General features: G+C 39.4%; 1 protein-coding gene across 4 annotated transcripts in view; it reads right to left on the reverse strand.

The window, feature by feature from the left end:
* The window catches only part of slc12a5a (solute carrier family 12 member 5a), a 192,934-nt gene extending 177,004 nt beyond the window's left edge, over nt 1-15,930 (reverse strand). For 2 of the 4 annotated variants that reach the window (XM_085457533.1, XM_085457532.1), the window contains exon 1: nt 15,408-15,930. In XM_085457533.1, the coding sequence (XP_085313659.1) occupies nt 15,408-15,573 (166 nt within the window). In that variant the 5' untranslated portion in view covers nt 15,574-15,930. The remainder of the gene's footprint in view (nt 1-15,407) is intronic. The other 2 variants (XM_085457535.1, XM_085457534.1) reach the window with 1 other exon arrangement.
* Between the last annotated feature and the right edge of the window lie 4,181 nt (nt 15,931-20,111).

The following is a 20,111-nucleotide window of genomic DNA, read 5'->3' on the forward strand; positions in this document are numbered from 1 at the left end:
AGAAAACACACAACTGCCCCCTGCTGACTTAGTCAAGAAAAGCACATCTGGGTTACTGCAGAGAAATTAATTGCATAAGCTCAACAATTCTCGATCAGATTTACTGTTAAATGTTCTATACAAGCATGAAAAAGCACCTAGAACTCGAAACCCTTAAACAGCTAAACATCAACAACACAGTAATATTTCTTTTCTTTTTTTTTTTCAAGACATACATTCAGCAGCACATATTATGAGCTCATCTTTAAACCAGTTAATAGGCTGCCCTCTCCTGTTTGGTCCATGGCACCACAATTCTCTCTTTAACCATACAGTGCGCCACCCATGAGGAAAGTCTTTGTAATTATTTGATTCAATTTACAGAGCTCTATTGAAAATTAGATAGGATCAGGGCATTACATAGGTCATGCTGCATAAGGTGTATTGATCTTCAGTATATTAATCCTTCCTGCTCTGACACACAAAGAAATAATAGAATGAGTGATGTTGCAAAAGCTATGGCACTTAATGCCAAGCTAGATTAGAAATCAATGGCTCCTCTGAGGGAGAACATTTCTACCATGTAATAGCATTAAAGTACGAGGACAGATGAGCAAAGAGACAGAGAAAGTTAAAGTGAAAGGGTAAAGATTTTCCATGAAAACTTGGACATGGTAGATCTTCAAAATTCTACATACTTCTTTTTAATACATTTGTGCAGGAAACCCGGAGATAAGGATCATACATGGTTTACAACTAAAACCCCTTACAAATGACTGATTTTTTTTTAAACCTCCTCTCAAATTTAGACAAAACATGATTCAAGAATTATGTCCTTTATTTAAACCACAGACTGTATATTAAGGTAGAAGTAGCTTGGTCTTATGTTACACTGACTAAGCGCAGTTTGAAGACCAAAGTTCCAGCTCAGCGTTGGTAGCATTTCCTGTTTGGAACAAGAAGTTTCAATAGTAGGAGTGCAGGGTGTTGCCTTTCAAGCAAACTCTAGTTTACTGGAGACACTGAAAGGTTTATGCTACATAAGGAATGTATCACAATGAAGTAAAGTCCTTAATAATGCAGACAGAATGAGAGAGATGATAGAGATGATACAGAGATGATACAAAAATGTATGGTTTGGTATGTGCCTCTTTTTTGAGGTTAACATTTGGTGCATTAGCAATACATCTGCTGAAAAAGGTCAAGTAATGCTATATATTTGTTTGTCACTTATAATTCTTAAGGAACTTTAACACAGTTGGTGGTGAGTAAAGTGAAGAAGTGACGTAAAAGTGATAACCAAGTCCAAGAATTCAAAGACAAATGGGTAAACAAAGAGCCAAAAGACACAAGAAGAAGGGACAACAAGGGAAATCAGGAACAGAAACTCAAACTAACATCAAAATCTAAATGCAAAACACTAGAATTACAGTAAACAGAAAGTTATTAGTATTCAGGACCCAAAACCACCACAGAAGACAAATTATTAAGGTTAGGGTTTCAAATATAAAATGACTTGTTACTAGAGGTATAAAAGGGATACGTCCATGATGGCTGTGCACTCTTATCATTTAAAACTATCACCTCAAAATTGTACAGATGGCAAGCATCAACTTTTTCTTTCTTACATCGCCTTGTTCCCAAGTTAGCATTCTCAAGTGATTCTAATTGAACTTCTAATTGTACTTTTTATGTACTTTTCTTTTTAATTATATATGTTTATTTATTATTATCATCATCATCATCATCATCATCATCATCATTATTATTATTATATGCAGAAAATTTGACATCTAAGCATGAGGTCAAGGTCACTTAGATCCAAGCTCAACTAACATTTTTAGTAGATGCAGTCACAAGATTTTCTGAAAATGTAACATCTGATCTTGACCTTGGGGTTGACGTTACTGAGATTTAAACTCATCTGAGATTGTTAGTAGAAACACATATGATACTGGTTTGAAACGCCCACGTTGCTGTGTTCTCAAGTTATCACTTTCACAAACTCGGATGTCTACATTGTCTGCCCATGATGACAATCCGCCATTAGCCTTTTGTGGCTGAGAGGTAAAAAGAAATATCAGCTTTACAACTGCAAACTCAAACCATCTTCCTTGAATAAACTTTACTGGAACTGTCACCAAACCAGCGGTTTGGGCCAAATCTGTTAACTCCGGATACTTTTCCAACTTGTCTCCGTGAGCAATTTTAAACTACCTTTACTCGCATTTGCTTTGTTACACTAAGCCACTAGTACATTGACCTGCGGCAGGCTGGACATGCTAAAGATTGCAAAAATTAGGCACCATCACACGATCAATATAACATGGGTAGCTGTGGAGCCATGGTTAGGAGAGTTTGAAAAACCTTCTAGTTGGCCCATGGTAAAATATGCTACTACTACTACTACTACTACTACTACTATCATAATAATAATACAACTGCTTTGATTCATATGAAACAATGTGATTTTTATTCATCACACAGCCTGTAATTATAGACATCTTTGAGTATATCGTTTTTCACCCATGACTCATTCTCCATGTCCACATAAAAAAACAGGGTTAAATAAAATATTATATATTATCCCAGTATTACTGGGGATTGTTCTTGATCCAATGCAATGGAAACTGAAAACCAACTGTTGTATGGGTAGACTGATTTGACACTGAAATAATTTTTAACACACACTTTATATTCTTATTATTATATCTTTAAATTTCAGTGAAAACAAAAGTTCTCTGATGCTGAAAGAAAATCTCACATCCTACCTCTTTTTGTGGAAACAGAAAGCTATGGTAACAAATGTGTTGGTAGAAATACTCAAGTACCACGTTTTTCCTGTCAGCTGTTCTTCCTTTTCAAGATAAGCTGTGATTACACAAGTATTTCTGAGCCTTAATAAATATTCCATAAAATCCTCATCAGGTGGCCACATTGTCCTTTTCCCAGAAGTGACTGAAGCAGGCATCCCACTATATTAATCCTAGAATAGCAGTCATCTACAAAAGGCCTTTGTGACTGAATATCGGTGCTCACCATCAGCCTGTTCCTTTATATCAAAGAGGCTGCCTATTAATATTTACACAAGAGCCATTACAGCACAGAGGTAGACATGCCTGAATCAACACACAAACAATCCTCAGTCTGGTCAGCCAACAGTACATTATAATGGAGGAACAATTGCTGGCAACCACTGTTAGGTACAGAGTCCAGTAAAATTTAAGTGAATATTAATATTAGTAGTACTGTGCACAAGTCTTGAGTCATCCCTTAAATTTTCTAGGAAACTGGGAAACTGATGCAGCGATTTATGGACCTGAAAAATCATTGTGGAAACAGATAATAAGGCAAAAAGAGAGTATGTACGATTCTAAGATGCTTGAAAGTAATTTGGTATGACCACTATTATTTTTCATCACAGCCTGAATTCTCTCCCAGCTAAGGATTTTAAAAGCCCTCTTTGTTGATAACACACCATTTCAATCATTTAGAGTTTCTCTGGCTCTGAAGAGGCCAATCCATGACTAATTCCGTTCCACTGTGTGTTTTGTTGTCCAGGTATGTTTTACTTCACTGACAATGTATTTCTCATGCTGAAAAATGAAGCACTTGTAAATCAGATGCTTTGAAGAAGGTCCTAAATGCTGGATCATAATCTGAAGGTGCTGTTCTGCGTTCATACTTCTATTAATTTTGAGTAGAGACCCAACAACACAAGCTGAGGTCTAGGAGTGTGAGGTGCACTCACTAGGACTGCACTCTTCTGGACAGGGACCCTTGATGTGTGCCTGGAATCTAGTGGAGCCACTTATCCAGGTTCATGGTTACAGCTCCTAATGCTCCTATTATCACTGCGACCACTTTGGACTTTAACTTTCACATCTGGTCCAGTGTTTTCTTGGCCCCCTGGTACGTCTCTATTCTCTGATATTCCTCTTTTCCTTGGGTGGGATTGCCTCATCTATCACAACTGCAGTCTTCTCTTCTTTGTCAACCAAAACTATCTCTGTCTGGAACTCAAAGTCCCATGGAACCTTAGCCTTGTTGTTCTCAACCACCTTTTGTTGAATCTCCCACAGGGACTGGAAGACTTCTGGTTCATACAGATGTTCCTGTACACTATCCCAGCCACTTGGTTTGCTTCCAAGTGTAAGCTGTCGCAGCTTGCATCTTACATCTTACATCCTGTTACTATGTGCTGGACATTCCAGGGCACCTTTGCATAGTCAACAGTCTAAATTCTATCAGCTGTGGTAGATTGTGTAGTGTAGATAGTGTAGTGGTTTACACTATGTAGCCACTAAGCAGCATATTAACCAACACATCAAAATAATTTAATTACTGTAGAAGAACATTACAACATTATTGAAGAATATCATGGAAAAGTTCAGAATTAATTCTGGAGAATGGTTGTATGTTGGTCTATGCAGAGACAAGGCACAGCTTTGCAGGCCATTGTCTAGATGTGCTTTTATTGTCACTGAGCAGTGCAAAGAAAATGTGGAACAACTCATCTGTGTGCTAATCTAGCTTGTGGTGTTTTTGGTCTTGGCACTTGTTAAAAAAATAAATTAATACATACAAAGAGGGGAACAGAAACCAAGGTTTAACAAAATGAAACTGTCCACTGAAACCACTATCTGAGCTTTTCATGTTTTTTTTGTATTTTTTTAGCTTTCCCCCCTTTGACCTACCTTTTAACCAATAAGCATTAGAACAAAACATCGCAACATTCCCAATAGCCTAGGTAAGTTGGGTTTTTAATGACTCCACACCCCACGCCACAACATATAGACAACTATTTGCAAAGCTCTGCATATGACAAACACACAACAATGCTAGGCACTTGACCTGTTGTTTTGTGGTATCTTTTTTTTAAAAACTTGAGTTTGGTAATCTGGCCTTCACAACCTAGATTTTTCTTGAGCCAGACAAAATGAATAAGAGATGGATCTGACTGCATTGTAATGACTTGTCAATCACAATGTTGCAACGCCCCAAATCATACTATACCACTAAATTAACTGCATGCTTTATTAAATAAGATTACAATTTCTTTATAGTTTGACTTCTTTTCAAAACCAAAAGACTTGGCCTGTGCTGGCCTTGGCATTGTTATCAATAACAAATATAGAATACTGCCAGCCATGCGCTTTGTCATCAGTGTCTGGGTAATAATGCCATGTAAATACATATAATACATACTTTTCCAGACATTACACGATGACGGTGCAGTTCAGCGGTGGGATTTACCAATAAATAGCCTTTAACCTGCAACATCCCTAGTGGTTTGTGCAGTGATGGGCTATCAAATCAGGGAGAAGAAAAATACCACCGTTTGTGCCATGGGGTTATTGGGTTTTGTTCTGTGAATTTGTCTGCGGTGTTCACAGTGCTCTTATACTGTGTCACTGCTTCTGGACAGCATTTGCCTGGAGGGAAACAGAACACCGCAATACAGATTAAATCTCAGCCAAATCAGCCTCATGAACCAAAACACCGAGGACAAATTGAGTTACGGTTATAAACGTCATATGTCTGTGTTTCTGCTACATTAGTTAATACATTAATAAAACGTGATGATGAGCACATAAACACACAAACAGTTTCGACTGAAAACCTCAGTGGTGAAGGGTGAGGAGTGCATGAGTGAGTGATTGTGGTTTATAAAGAGACGATCCAGAATAACTACGGGCACTCATAGTATCTCTCTCTACATATATACAGACATATAAATGCACACACAGTCATACATAGAATGCCATAACCAGGTATGTATAGTACAAAGGAGCTTCTGTGCGGAGTATGTCCTGGAAGTCCCGAGGTCAAAATGGAAATCACACCCGAGGGGGAAGGGAATTTTTTTAATGTTGTTTAATCAAGGCAGTTACGTTGATTTTGCAGAAGGATTTATGCTTTAACTGTGATCTCAAGGCTCCTGTATTCAATATTTTCAGATTAAATATGAATCAAATGATTGTGCAAGGTGTAAGAACGCCACAGATAATGAGCACTCACTGTGCTTACTGTCTTTCAGCCACTTGTTTTGGATTTACGGTCCACAGCTTCACTCTCATAAATCTCATCAACCCTGTTTCCAACCACAAGCAGCTGCTTTATAAGCAAAACAAGCTTTGATTACCCTTCTGTACACTACCTGACGTCAGACCAAATAACAGGAACAGAGCATTTCAAACAGTACAAGTGAAGCAGTAGTCAATACAAGAGAAAGTTGCCAGTGTCTTTCGACACAGATAAGTTTGAAACATTGAAGGGATTAACTGAGTAACAAGAAGCCACAACAACAAGGCAAGTCAAACCTCCACTACGCAGTGCTATCAGAAGACAAGTAATAAAATTTAAAAAAAATGCTCATATTGTGACTTATTATTAAAATGACAACTGTTAATTTTTGCAGATCATTTCTGCAAATCTAAGCCAATCACAACAGGGATTTCCAAATCCACCAGGACTGCCATACCCCACCTTATTAAGTGAATGTTTAATCAAATTTATAGAAAAGTGACATGTGATATTTACAGTTATTGTATTAGTTATCTTCTATTTAATGTTTGACCAGTTTAATAGGCTAACTGAAGATATCTATCTTGTATTAGTTATCTTCAGTGAGCCAGTGTTTGGCCAGTTTAATTATGAAAGCAACTTTAAATCATTTGATCTAATTTACATTTAAATTACAGATGCATTGATTGACCAACCAGTGACCAGGGTGGTGGTCCCCATCTTTAAGAAGGGGGACCGGAGGGTGTGTTCCAACTACAGGGGGAATCACACTCCTCAGCCTCCCTGGGAAAGTCTATGCCAGGGTGCTGGAAAGAAGAGTTCGTCCGTTAGTCGAACCTCGGATACGGGAGGAACAATGCGGTTTTCGTCCTGGTCGCGGAACACTGGACCAGCTCTTTATCCTCTCCAGGATACTTGAGGGTGCATGGGAGTTTGCCCAACCAGTCTACATGTGTTTTGTGGACTTGGAGAAGGCATTCGACCGTGTCCCTCGGGGTGTCCTGTGGGAGGTGTTGCGGGAATATGGGGTGTCTGGCCCATTGCTACGGGCCATTCGATCCCTATACAACCGTTGCAAGAGCTTGGTTCGCATTGCCGGCAATAAGTCGGACTCGTTCCCGGTGGGTGATGGGCTCCGCCAGGGCTGCCCTTTGTCTCCGGTTCTGTTCATAATTTTTATGGACAGGATTTCTAGGCGCAGCCAAGTGGCGGAGGGCTTTCGCTTTGGTGGCCTCAGAATCTCATCTCTGATTTTTGCAGATGATGTGGTTCTGTTGGCTTCATCGGGTGGGGGCCTCCAGCTCGCACTGGAACAGTTCGCAGCCGAGTGTGAAGCAGCAGGAATGAGGATCAGCACCTCCAAATCTGAGGCCATGGTTCTCAGCCGGAAAAGGGTGGAGTGCCCACTCCGGGTCGGGGATGAGTTCCTGCCCCAAGTGGAGGAGTTCAAGTATCTCAGGGTCTTGTTCGCGAGTGATGGGAGAAGGGAGCCGGAGATTGACAGACGGATTGGGGTTGCAGCTGCAGTAATGCGGATGCTGCTCCGGTCCGTCGTGGTGAAGAGGGAGCTGAGTGTAAAAGCGAAGCTCTCAATTTACCGGTCGATCTACGTCCCTACCCTCACCTATGGCCACGAGCTGTGGGTAGTGACCGAAAGAACGAGATCGCGGATACAAGCGGCAGAAATGAGCTTCCTCCGAAGGGTGGCTGGCCTCTCCCTTAGAGATAGGGTGAGAAGTTCAGCCATCTGGGAGGGGCTCAGAGTAGAGCAGCTGCTGCTCCACATCGAAAGGAGCCAGCTGAGGTGGTTCGGGCATCTGACAAGGATGCCCCCTGGGCGCCTCCTGGGTGAGGTGTTCCAGGCATGTCCCACCGGGAGGAGGCCCCGGGGCAGACCCAGGACACGCTGGAGAGATTATATCTCTCGGCTGGCCTGGGAACGCCTTGGTATTCCCCCGGATAAGCTGGAGGAGGTGGCTGGGGAGAGGGAGGTCTGGGCCTCTTTGCTTAGGCTGCTGCCCCCGCGACCCGGCCCCGGATAAAGCGGATGAAGATGGATGGATGGATGGATGGATGACCAGAATCAGGTAATTTCCAGTGTCACTGGCCCTAACCAGTAGCCTACTGGTGTGACAAATTAGAAGCTGGTCCAAGACACAGCAGCGCAGGCAAACAATGTGCATACACTCACAAGCTAAACTTGTCATAGTCCTGGGTCACTGATAGAGTATTTTCAGTTTTGGTTCTTGTTAGTTGGTTCCTGAATATTTATTTTCTAGTGCCTTTAGAGCTTGTTATTTATAGTTTTTGATTTTTGGTTTACTTCTGTTTGTTTCCCTTCATGTCCAGTGTGTCTCTGTCTGATCTCTGTGTCCTCATATTTGTTTACCTCCAGTCTCTCCAGTCATGTCCCAGTTTATGTATGGTCTCTCTGTTTCCGTGGCAGCCTGTGTTCCCTGTCTTGTACGTAGTACGTCCGAAGTCCGGTCCCTGTGTTAGTCCCTTCCTGTTCCTGTAATCTTCTGTGTTTCTTGCCTTTGTCTCTCATGTCTCCATGTCTATTTAGTCCCACTCCCAGTCTCACATTCACATGTCCTAGTCTGAGTCTCAGTGTGTGCTACTTCTTGTTTTATTTTGATTGGCCCCTGTACTTCACTCTCTGCACTAAATTACAAGCGTAATGATTTTCTCATCTTATCTGCAACAGTGCTGCAGTTTATGGTTAGATTTTTTTTATGTATAACCATTTTATCTTTATCATCATCAACATATGATAAATTGTGTGTGGTGGAAGAATCATATGATGCATGAAACGCCTCTTTTTAGGTGAATATACATAGAGCCTTAGCAAGCAGTGATAATCACCGTTGTGATACCGGTTATTTCCATTGGAGGTTTTAGGTCATGTCATGCCAGCTAGTGCAAAAAAAAAGTCTACCTGTGTTACACTATGATCTGATGACCATCTGATCACATTTACCTTCAAACAGCTGAACATGGACGTTGTAAAGAAGCTAACAAAGACTAAAGTTCAAGTTAGCACAGCTCAGAGCCAGCAGATTGTTTGCCTGCTGTGTTGATCATGCTCTCATAGTGTGTCATTACTTCTGGACTGCATTTGCTTAGAGAGAAACAGAACACCATGACACACATTAAACCCCTGCCAAGTCAGCCTTATGCACCACAACACTAAAGACATGAGACTGGCTTATAATTTGGTCCTTTGCTGGGAAGAGTCAAAAGATCAAAGCAGTTATGATTAAAAACTGAAAAAAGAAAATGGGTGACGTCCTGTTATCTGCTGAATTCATAATCATATTGGAAAATGATTCAAGCACCTTACATTTTCTTTCTAGCATATAAATATATTGAACCTGCTTTTTGTTTGGTAAAATAAATCAAGTCATTTTCAGTCAAGTATTTGTACCTCTTTCCAGCAGCAGAGCACTTTTTTTTGGATGTTTCAGTGAGAGAAGATCCTGTAAATTGTTGCAGCTTGGGAAAAATGTCAAAAAGTTCACTGATTTCTTTTATTATAAAAATAATATTTTGCATTGAAGGAAAGTTGACTTTGCAGTCAGGTATATTGGAATAGGATAATAAAATTGCTTTTAATTTGTATGATTTGTAATTTAAATGCTAATTATGTCTACTATCACGCATTACAGGTAGCTCAAGAAGCCATTTTTTTCTGAACTGCAAGCAATACTGCAGATTATATTATGTGCAAGTGTGATTTCAAAAATCTTATCAATAAATGTGGGCTTTCTGCTTGGCCAGACTCTGAACTTCAAGGTCGCTTTGCTTTACCATCTACTGTGAAAACCCCAGCATATCTTGAACCTATCTGCAGCCCATTCCACTGAACCAAACAGCTTTAACGAAGATATATCTCTTCACAGGGCGGCAAGGTCAAGGATAGAGAGGGCACTTGGCAGCCAGATGCAAACTGTCCTTCCTTCTGCGGCCAAACTGACTGGCTGAGACGACCGAGCTCAAATCTCCCTCTGGATCAACAGAAACAGGACCATGAGTGCAGGCCAAGGGGGAAGAATTCAGATACTGCTTTGGTCACCAGTTAAAAATAACAGTAAGTCCAAAGAAGTTGTAGTAGATGGTAGAATTATAACATAGCAAGAGAATGCCAACAAAGGCATAATTACATTGACAGATTCAAACCTGCAGGCCTATGCAAAACCCATTTAATTATTTTTTGCATTTCCCTTGAAATAATTATATGTACTCCCTCTGTTTCAGCTAAACTATCCCTTACACTCACGGACAAACTGTCATGATCTTCCAGCGCCAGCAAATATGATACAAACTCACATGGTCAATATGGGATGCACAATAGTGTCAACAGTTAGCCTATTCATCAATAAGATACAAAGAAAGAAAGAAATCAGCACAAATTGTCATATAAAAAAAAAAATCAATTTAGGCATTTTTCAAGGTAACATGAAAACTGAATGAAATATTGTCAAAATAATTCACAAAGAAAACAGATTAATGGATAATAAATGAAGCCCTTCTAAGAATTTATGGTCAAGTTACATCTGAAGTAGAAAAAATTCCCAGTCATGGTATATAAGTAAAACAAAATAATTTTTTTTTTTAACTATTTTAGTTATTTAGAGGAAACTTTTCAAAGTTGTTCCAGACAGAGTATGACCTTAGGGGCTGCACCAAGCCAAACAAAGATAAATATTATTTTGAACTGTGTAACATAATAGTACTTTAATAGAGTCCTAAAATAAAATTATGGAGGCAGAAAGAAAGAAATTGAAACTCTACTAAAGGGAGTGTTCTCCCATTAAAATTATATTTAAAACACTAAGCTGGCCTGGTTTTCTCTACGAGATCACTTCAAAGCTTCAGAATGCTCAATGTAAAGATACTGAGCCCTTTAATTTTAAGCAAGGTCCCAAAAAACATGCAAACATCTGCCCAAGAAAGCATTGCTCCAGAGAGTACAATGCTAAGAGGTCACACAATGGACCTTAAAACCTTAAAAACCAACAATGACAAAAATATCACAAAGAGAGATCTCAACATGCCAGGATCAGAGCATCTCATGGGTAGATGGTATATCTATACATCTATATATCATGAGAGAGACCACAAACCTACCCCTGTGGTACACCATGCTTAATAGATGCAAATAAAGACATACCGTAGCTGTTTATTTGCTCAATTTGTCAGATATTGGGAAAACTATGTGAAGACTGTATGTACTGGATATCCACCACCACAATAGCTGTAGACTTTCCAGTAGCAGGGTTTATTTGAAGCTGACTTGTACTGGTATTCATCCACAATGAGTGCGGTTGGAGTACTTACAAAATACGAACTAAGAAATATTGAGAATGGGCTCAGCAGTAAAAAATAATTTTAGTAGGGGGGCAAAAGTTCTGTAACATGGCTTGAATTCCCAACACAAAAATCACCAGTCTCATGTTGTGGGTCCATTTTGTGTGTGTCAGTAGCTACCTAAATTGGTTAGCTGTTGTGTGTATGCGTGTCTCTGATGTTCCAATAGTTTAGTTTCAATTCAAATTAACATCTCAAAAAGCCAAAGTTAGACCAACAAATAGCATTCCACGAGGTAAAATGACTGTTTTTGTGAAGAAAGTCAGGTGACTTTGATGATGGCAAATTCCTATTGTGTTTTCACCAAATAGATGAACTCGAATCAGCTGTAATGCTGAATGTATACCTTGTACAGTGTGTAGACAAAAGGACAGCAAAGGTGGAGTGTCACGTGTATAAGATTGAAGTGAGAGAGAAAAGTACTGGCACAGCTTAATGAAAGAAATACTTTATGTAATGCAGATATTAAAATGTATTGTTTACAAGGGGTACCATCTCATCCTAGTCCTATGAAACAGACACTGTGATCCAACCACCCATGGTCTCTTTTGACAATAATTTCTTCTCATTTTGCTTCTCTTTTGCACTGCTGTAAAAGAGCAGTGGAGGTTGAGAAATTAAAGATGGTATTTAGTATGTTAATTAGACATGTGCAGGAGGTGGTTAGTATCAGGTTAAAATGTACTACTCTTGTAGATTCAATAATGTTGAAAGAAAATTCACATCAAAACTGAAGTGGATATACGTCAGAATAGTGTAATCAGAATCAAAATCTCATTTGTTGCCAACTACTTACACAAACAAGGAGTCTTAGTACCATACAATACAATAACACAAAAAAAGAAAATATAAAATACTTACAGAGAAGGGGGACGTGTGAAATCTAAGTGTGAACATCATGTGCAAAGCACTCAACTGCAATGAGTCCAACGTGCAATGTTTTTAATAGCGTAGGTGAGTAAGTACGTGTGCTAACGTAGCACATTCATTATAAGGAGTCAGGGTTGAAGTACTAGGCTTTGTTAAGTAGTCGAACTGCTGACAGAAAGAAACTGCTCTTGCAATGTGAGGCATTGGCCCTGATGACCCACAGCCTGCTACCAGTATCTCACCAGGGTGAGAGGTGTCAGCAGTAGAGCAGGGCGATATGACCAAAAATATTTATCATGATATACATTTGAAAATTTGCGATAACGGTATAACTGACGATATAATTGACACTAGACAAAATACTTTATAACTCCACAACTTTATTAGTACAAAAAAACCCCCATCAATGTATTTTCACTTAAACAAGCAGATGTTTTTATGTGCATTAAAGTAATATAAAAATTTTACCGTGCAAATGCAAATTCCTTGCTGACAGTTTAACCAAAAAGCATTTCCAGTGGAAATTGGCCAACATATCCTCAGCATAACCATGTATAATATCCACAAAACTTAAAAAGAAGTTATACACACACACAATACGGTAATATTATGTTGAAGCACAGTACGTATCACTCCGCGAGGCTCCTGCCTACAATAGCCGTAATGCTCCGGCAATCCATCAAGCGGTGCGGGTTTGTAGCTTAGCAAAGTCGTACTAAAACATCAGTAAACACTGTGTCAGTAAACACAACCAGAATTCGTACATAAGGCACACGGGATTATAAGGGGCACTGTTGATTTTCAAACAAATCAAAGGATTGATTTTAAGTGTGCCGTATTTTCCAAAAAACACGGTAATAACAACGGCCCGCTAGCATGCTCTAGCAAAAATAGTGCTTTGTTGTGTATCTGATGGATGAAAGTTAAACCAGTTCCACACCACTGAAGTTGCAGCATTTTTAAAAACCAATTCTGGTTCATCCGTTTCATTCAACGATCCGCGTTTGCCCTTCTCATTCTCCGTCAGCACCATGCTTTTTCCGCCATGTGCGTATGAAAACAAAGGCACTGCACATGCGCATTTTACCCATAGTCTATCGCGATATTTCATTTTCTTATTGTTGCCCAACATTATACCGGTATTACCATGAATGGTATGATATGGCCCAGCCCTAGTCAGCAGCAATCTTTCTTGCTGTTTTGACTCTGAGAGTTAATAGAAATGAAGATTTTTGGGAACAAAGAACATGCTACAACCAAAACTGTGGCCTGAAAATTAAGGCACAAACTGAACCATGGCTTTAGAGAATCGTTACAAACACTAGTTTAAAAATATATTAATACAGCTTAAATGTTAATATATTGTAGAGCCCAGCCCTACTCACAGGTTCAGCAATGTTACAACAGTTGTTTTCCGAGGGGTACAAACATGAACAGATTGATTTCATAACGGTACCTGATAAGACAGAAAACATTTTACTGTGAGACCATTTCTAAGCCAACTCTAGCGAAAATGTACTGCATCACCATGGCAACCAGCAAAATGGATGCAGAGATACCAGTATGAGCAAGGTGTATCATTAGGGAGAGTCCTTAAATAAAGTGATCCTTGTCTCTAAAGGAAGTAGACTGTGAGATACATTCCTACTGACCAGTCTGTCTGTCAAGTGAAATGACTGTCACATACTGGGGCACACACACAGGAGTAAGTGGCCAGTTCTGAGCCACTTGTAGCAATAATGGGAAAAACTGGACTGGTAGTGAAAATCATTTATTCCCAATTAAGGAGGCAGCTGGTTTCACTGTATAAACATGTGAATGCTACTGAACCTTAGCACACCAGAAGTGATATAAAGACAAAAATGTCCAGGATCAAAGCTAATATATGAACTAAAAAAGGTAGTTACTCAGGTAGTGATATAGTTAACCAACAAGTGCCAGAACTGAGAGTACAGATATAAATAAAAAAAACACCCTGAATTATAATGTACTATGACAAAAAATATTTAATAATTAACTCTTTATTCTAAATGGTGTTTCCACACTGCTGCTTGCAGCTCTGCAAAAAGAATCAGGCTGAATACCAAACTAAGGCTACAGTTCTTTGAATAAAGTGGAAGCTAATCTAGAGCTCCAATAAAGCCATTTAAAGGGAGTCTGGGGAGCCTGGCCAATTAACATGAAATGTCATTAATGCAGCAGCCTTACAGAGTATGAAATGTATTGATCCATTTGCAGATAAATCTCCATTTGCACTTGAATGGACATGAATCACTGTACTTTTTGTCATTCTAATCAGAGTTAATGGTAAAGGCCTCCATTCCTGGACAAATGGGGATTTCCATTTGTTCCGCATTGCTGTGTTTGATTCACGCAAGGACTGAGGGGACGTTGATTCTTTCATATGGGCAAACTGGTGACAGAAAACCACTTTGGCACAGATTGATGAAACTGAAAAAAAAAACTATTCTAGAAAGTGAAAATAGTAAAAGAGAAGGTTTAATGCTCCTTATTAATTATAATGTCCTGGGTTTTACCAGCTAAATTATCCCTAACCTTGGGAACAACTCAATAAAAAAGGAAAGAACAATTATTAGTTCTCCATTGAATTTAAGCCTTACCACAGAAACTGTATATTACTTGACATTGATACTCCCTTCAAGACAGGGTGCAATTAGTCTTTTCTGCTCACATACTGTAAAGCCTAACAAATAAAAAAATATATAGATCTAGAGATAAATACTATAAAATGCACCAGCACATACCCTACATCCTGAACTGAGAAGGTACTAGATTACTTGTAGTGCAGTTAAATGCTGTGGGAGGGGAAGGAAAATGCCTGAGACATACAAAATTTAACAGGCCATATGATAATTAAGTCCCCAAATGCTTTGTTTTCTGTCTCACACTGCATGCATCTTCCAATATTTTTGAACAATGCATGCACCTGTAACATCACAATTGCTGAAGAAAAAGGACAACTGCAGGATTTGCTGTACGCGCCTCTGTTACTGACCAGACGGTGCCCCGAGGGTTATTAGGAATTCAAGTCACACAGAGACAATGTGGTGTCACCGAGCAGCAGTCAAGCATTAGGGTTGCTAGCATATAGCGCACAGCTAACAAACAGGGTGAAGAAGCCGGCTGGAGGATCTCCTTACCTTTCAGCACCAGCACCGTTTCAGTACCAGCTGCAGCCTGTCCCTCCGCGCTGCTGCTGCTGGTGGTCGGGGGCTCGTCTCCCTCAAACAGCTGGTTCACCTCCCCCTGCATGTCGGAGGGGCGCCGGTCGCCGTCGCTCTTGGAGACGGTGAACCTCTGGCTCATGGTTGTCGCCGGTGAGACAACAGTCGGGTCTTCTTGTCACGGTGCGGGGTGACGCGGACGGATAAAGACGGTCAAAATGCCCTCACCTGTCTGATTATAGTAGTCCACAGTTACAGTCTATGGAGTTTACCTCCTACTACTCAGTGCTGGACGAGCAGCCGCTCTTTGTTGGTCCATTAGATGTGTAATACCGAGTGGACCATCTCATCAACCGGTGTCTGCCGCTGCTGCGCACCTGGGTCCTAAAGCCGAATATTTATTTTAATAAAAACAGCAAACGTAAACACACATAGTAATGCACGAAACATGACGATTATGATTTTTTTAATGAGCTGGTATTTTTTATTTCTCCTCATTTTATTATAATTTTTCCTATATCTAACACTAAGATCAACGCAGCTCTTTGTGGCTCTAAATTGGCCGTTGCTGGGCAACCAAAAATCAGTCTCTGACCCAGCTGTGGTAATGTGCTGTAAAGTTGAGGGGATCTTTCCTCAATAATCGTCATACCGCATTAATAAAAAGGAAATTAGAAAAGATACATCAAAAATACATTTCCAGCACTACTAGGATTTTTTTAAAGAGGATCATTTGCACCTGTTTGGTATAAAAGAACTTAATGAGAGAGAGATATTTTGAGCAATGTATGATAAAGCCATTAGTCTTGCTGTTATTGAAAACACATGATAAAGAAGGCAAAATTTTGACTTCTCGCTTTATTTTGCACCAGGACGCATCATCCCAAACACACCGGCAATGCTGTAAAAGCATTGACAAGATCTGCAAAACTGAACTATTAGTCTTCCCACAGACCAGACCTGGAGGATGATCTTGACACAGAATGGAACAAAAGAAAATAAACATAAAAATTCAGTTCTGACACGAAAGTAAAATTCACGTCAGATCTACTTTAGTTTCAGAAAACCAAGAAAGCAAGGAACAAGACAAACAGTCATCCCATTCATTTTCCTCTTATGGTCTACGGCCATACGCTGATTTCTCCTTAACGGATCTCAAAGCTCTGCCCTCAAATTGGGTCATATTTAAGTATTTTTATCATTTGATCTTTAATTTGTATTTTTCCCCAAATGTATTATTTTATGTTGTAATCTAATGTATTATTCGCCATACATTCGTTCTGCTTTGTTAATCTATTGCGTTGTTGTAAAGTGTTGGTGGATACCATAAAACTGGTTTGTATCGTGCCACCATTTGGCAATGAAAGGTTAAGGTAAGTAAGCAGGACGTGGACTGTTTTGTGACCGTCACAGTTTATAATTGTTTTAGATGTAATATCAGGAAATTGTAAACGTGTCTCCAACTGGAGATGTTTTTTTAGTTTTTGGTTTTGTTTGGAACACCCTCCCCCAAAATTTTTACATCCTCTTCCTTTTTTTTTCTTTTTTCTCTTTTGCTACCAAATGGCATACAAGTTGTCTTCGAAAAGCCTGAGTCATAAACTTTACGTCTTGCAGAAGCGACAAAGAAGGAGAACAGGCAAGTGTCATTACCCATCCTTAAAACACTGGAAGTCCCAGGCTTTTCTAACCCTCTGTCAGCCAAGTGGAAGCTAAATTGGCTAGTCTTTTAGCATCAATTCATATGTAAATTAGGTCGTTACCTGAGAAGTGGGGGAGTGGGGATGTGTGAATGATTGCTGATTTCTAACTGCCATCTGCCTCTTTGTTTGTGTGTGGGGGTGGGGAGCTGCTAAAAGCTGTGAACTTCCTTTTGTGTTGAGGTGGATGCAATTGTCATCTTGTTCAACGCCTTGAACGGTTACTAGGGTTCCATCACTACATGACTGCTGGTCAGCAAACCTGGGAAACCCACAGATCATTCGAACTATGCTGCGAAACCGCTTCCAAGACATCATGCAACACCTACGCTTTGATGACAGGTCCCCCCGCAGTGATCAAGCAAAGACTGATAAGTTCACTGCAATTTCCAGTGTGTGGGGATCATTTGTCACCAACTGTATCACGTGCTACAACCCTGGTCTACATATCACCATTGATGAACAGCTTTTCCCATCAAAGACTCGGTGCTGTTTCCTGCAGTATATTGCAAGTAAACCAGACAAGTTTGGGATCAAGTTTTGGGTGGCTTGCGACCTAAAATCCAAGTACATTTGCAATGTCTTCCCATATCTTGGCAAGGACCCCAATCGTCCCAGTGGGGAGAGACTGTCTGAAAATGTAGTGATGAGGCTGATGGAACCATTCCTAGACAAGGGCAGAAATGTTACCACGGACAATTTCTTCACATTGCTTTCACTTGCGCAAAAACTTCTTAGACGGAAAACCACCATCCTCGGCACAGTCAACAAGAGTCGCTGGGAAATTCCTCAATCCGCTAGACACACAGATCGCAATGAATTCACCACTCAGGTATGTTGCAGGTCTTTTGTGGTTCTATGTTTATGTGTTTCATTGTGTGTAAAAGTGCTATGGAAATAACAATTTATCTTATTTCTTAGGTGTTTTCAACCTCTGCTGCCACGCTGACGGCGAATGCGGCCAAACGGAAGAAGACAGTCTATATTCTTAGCAGCGTGCAGAGCGTGGTTCAGACTGATAACACCACCAAAAGGAAGCCAAACACTGTCGCCGTTTACACCACAACGTGTGGTGTGGATGTGATGGACCAGATGATGCGGGAGTACACTGTCCGCAGAGGAACACGGCGCTGGCCAGTTGCCGTGTTCTATAACATGATTGACATGGCAGCACTGAATGCACATGTGCTGTATCAAGCATGCACCGGGACGAAGGAAAGACGGGTGGACTTCCTGGTGGAGCTTGCAAGAGAGTTGGCTCACTCTCATGTAGCTGGGAAGAAGGCAAGAAAAGAACAGTTGCTTCGGACACAACCCTCCACACCTAGCCCTGGAAAAAGAGCCATGTGTCAGGTCAAACACAAATGCAAGAACAATCATGCCACTGTGCGATGTGTTCACTGCAAAAGATACACATGTGGTAAATGCAGACTACAGATACCATGGCAGTGCCAGGATTGTGAGTGATTGCTGAAAATGTTGAAATGTACTCACTCACTTTTTATTATTATTTGTAAATATGTGTACAAATGGTTGGGGTTTTTTTGTACTGTTTTTATCAATAAATCTCAGCAACAAAAAGAAAATACACCCATGTGTGTTGATTACTCCTTAAGGCAAACTGAAACACAAGTTTCGACGGAATTTTAATGAAAACAACAGAATTTGAGAACAAACAATGGAATTTGAATAAAAAGAGTAGAATTAGAATGAAATGAATAGAATTTGAATGAAAACAACGGAATTAGAATGAACAGAACAGAATTTGAATCAAAACAATGGAAGTTTAAAACAAACAACAGAATTAGAATGAAAACAACGGAATTTCAATGAAAACAACAGAATTTGAATGAAAACAACGGAATTAGAATGAACAGAACAGAATTTGAATCAAAACAATGGAAGTTTAAAACAAACAACAGAATTAGAATGAAAACAACGGAATTTCAATGAAAACAACAGAATTTGAATGAAAACAACAGAATTAGAATGTACAAAACAGAGTTTGAATGAAAACAATGGAATTTGAATGAAAACAACAGAATTAGAATGTACAAAACAGAGTTTGAATGAAAACAATGGAATTTGAATCAAAACAATGGAAATAGAATGAAAAGAACAGAATTTGAATGAAAACAATGGAAGTTTAAAACAAACAACAGAATTAGAATGTTCTGTTCATTCTAACGGAATTAGAATGAACAGAACAGAATTTGAATCAAAATAATGGAATTTGAATGAACATAACAGAATTTGAATGAAAAGAACAGAATTTGAATGAAAACAATGGAGTTTTAAAACAAACAACAGAATTAGAATGAAAACAACGGAATTAACATGAAAATGACGGAATTTTAATGAAAACAACAGAATTTGGGAACAAACAATGGAATTTGAATCAAAACAATGGAAATAGAATGAAAACAACAGAATTTGAATGAAAACAATGGAACACAAGGATTTGCTTCTGGATGAAAATACACCATTTCTAATTCTATATATATATATATATATATATAATTCTTGATGTTCAACTATTTGAATATGGATGTCCAAACTGCCCGATACTCTCAAAAAAAGAGTAAAGCTTGTAACATGAAGACAGCTGACAAGATATTAATCAACATGTCAATCAGCTGAGTGTAAATTGATTCCACCAGAGCTTCTCTATTTTTGTGCATTAATGGATTAATTAACCAACTCATGGTAGCGTTGTGGGGTCTGGCATTCCTACTCACATAGGGACCTTTAAGACTGCATGGCTGTCTGAGGCTGTCTGGTAAGTCTGTCAATAAAATGTTGGTCGCATGTTTCATTTTTGGATTTCAACTTTAGACAGCATAGACCAGCAAATACATATTTTTAAAAACAGACATATACACTGTATTTACTTTCCCACAATTCATTATTTATTGTGATGTTTGTGTGTAAGTAAAGTTACACTTTGGCCTTTGAGAAAAGGCAGGAGACATACTGCATT

The sequence above is a fragment of the Copadichromis virginalis genome, linkage group LG5, assembly GCF_057382275.1.
Source record: "Copadichromis virginalis isolate Kocher_CV1m ecotype Utaka linkage group LG5, C_Virginalis_male_GT1.1, whole genome shotgun sequence".
In the NCBI taxonomy this organism is placed as follows: Eukaryota; Metazoa; Chordata; class Actinopteri; order Cichliformes; family Cichlidae; genus Copadichromis; species Copadichromis virginalis.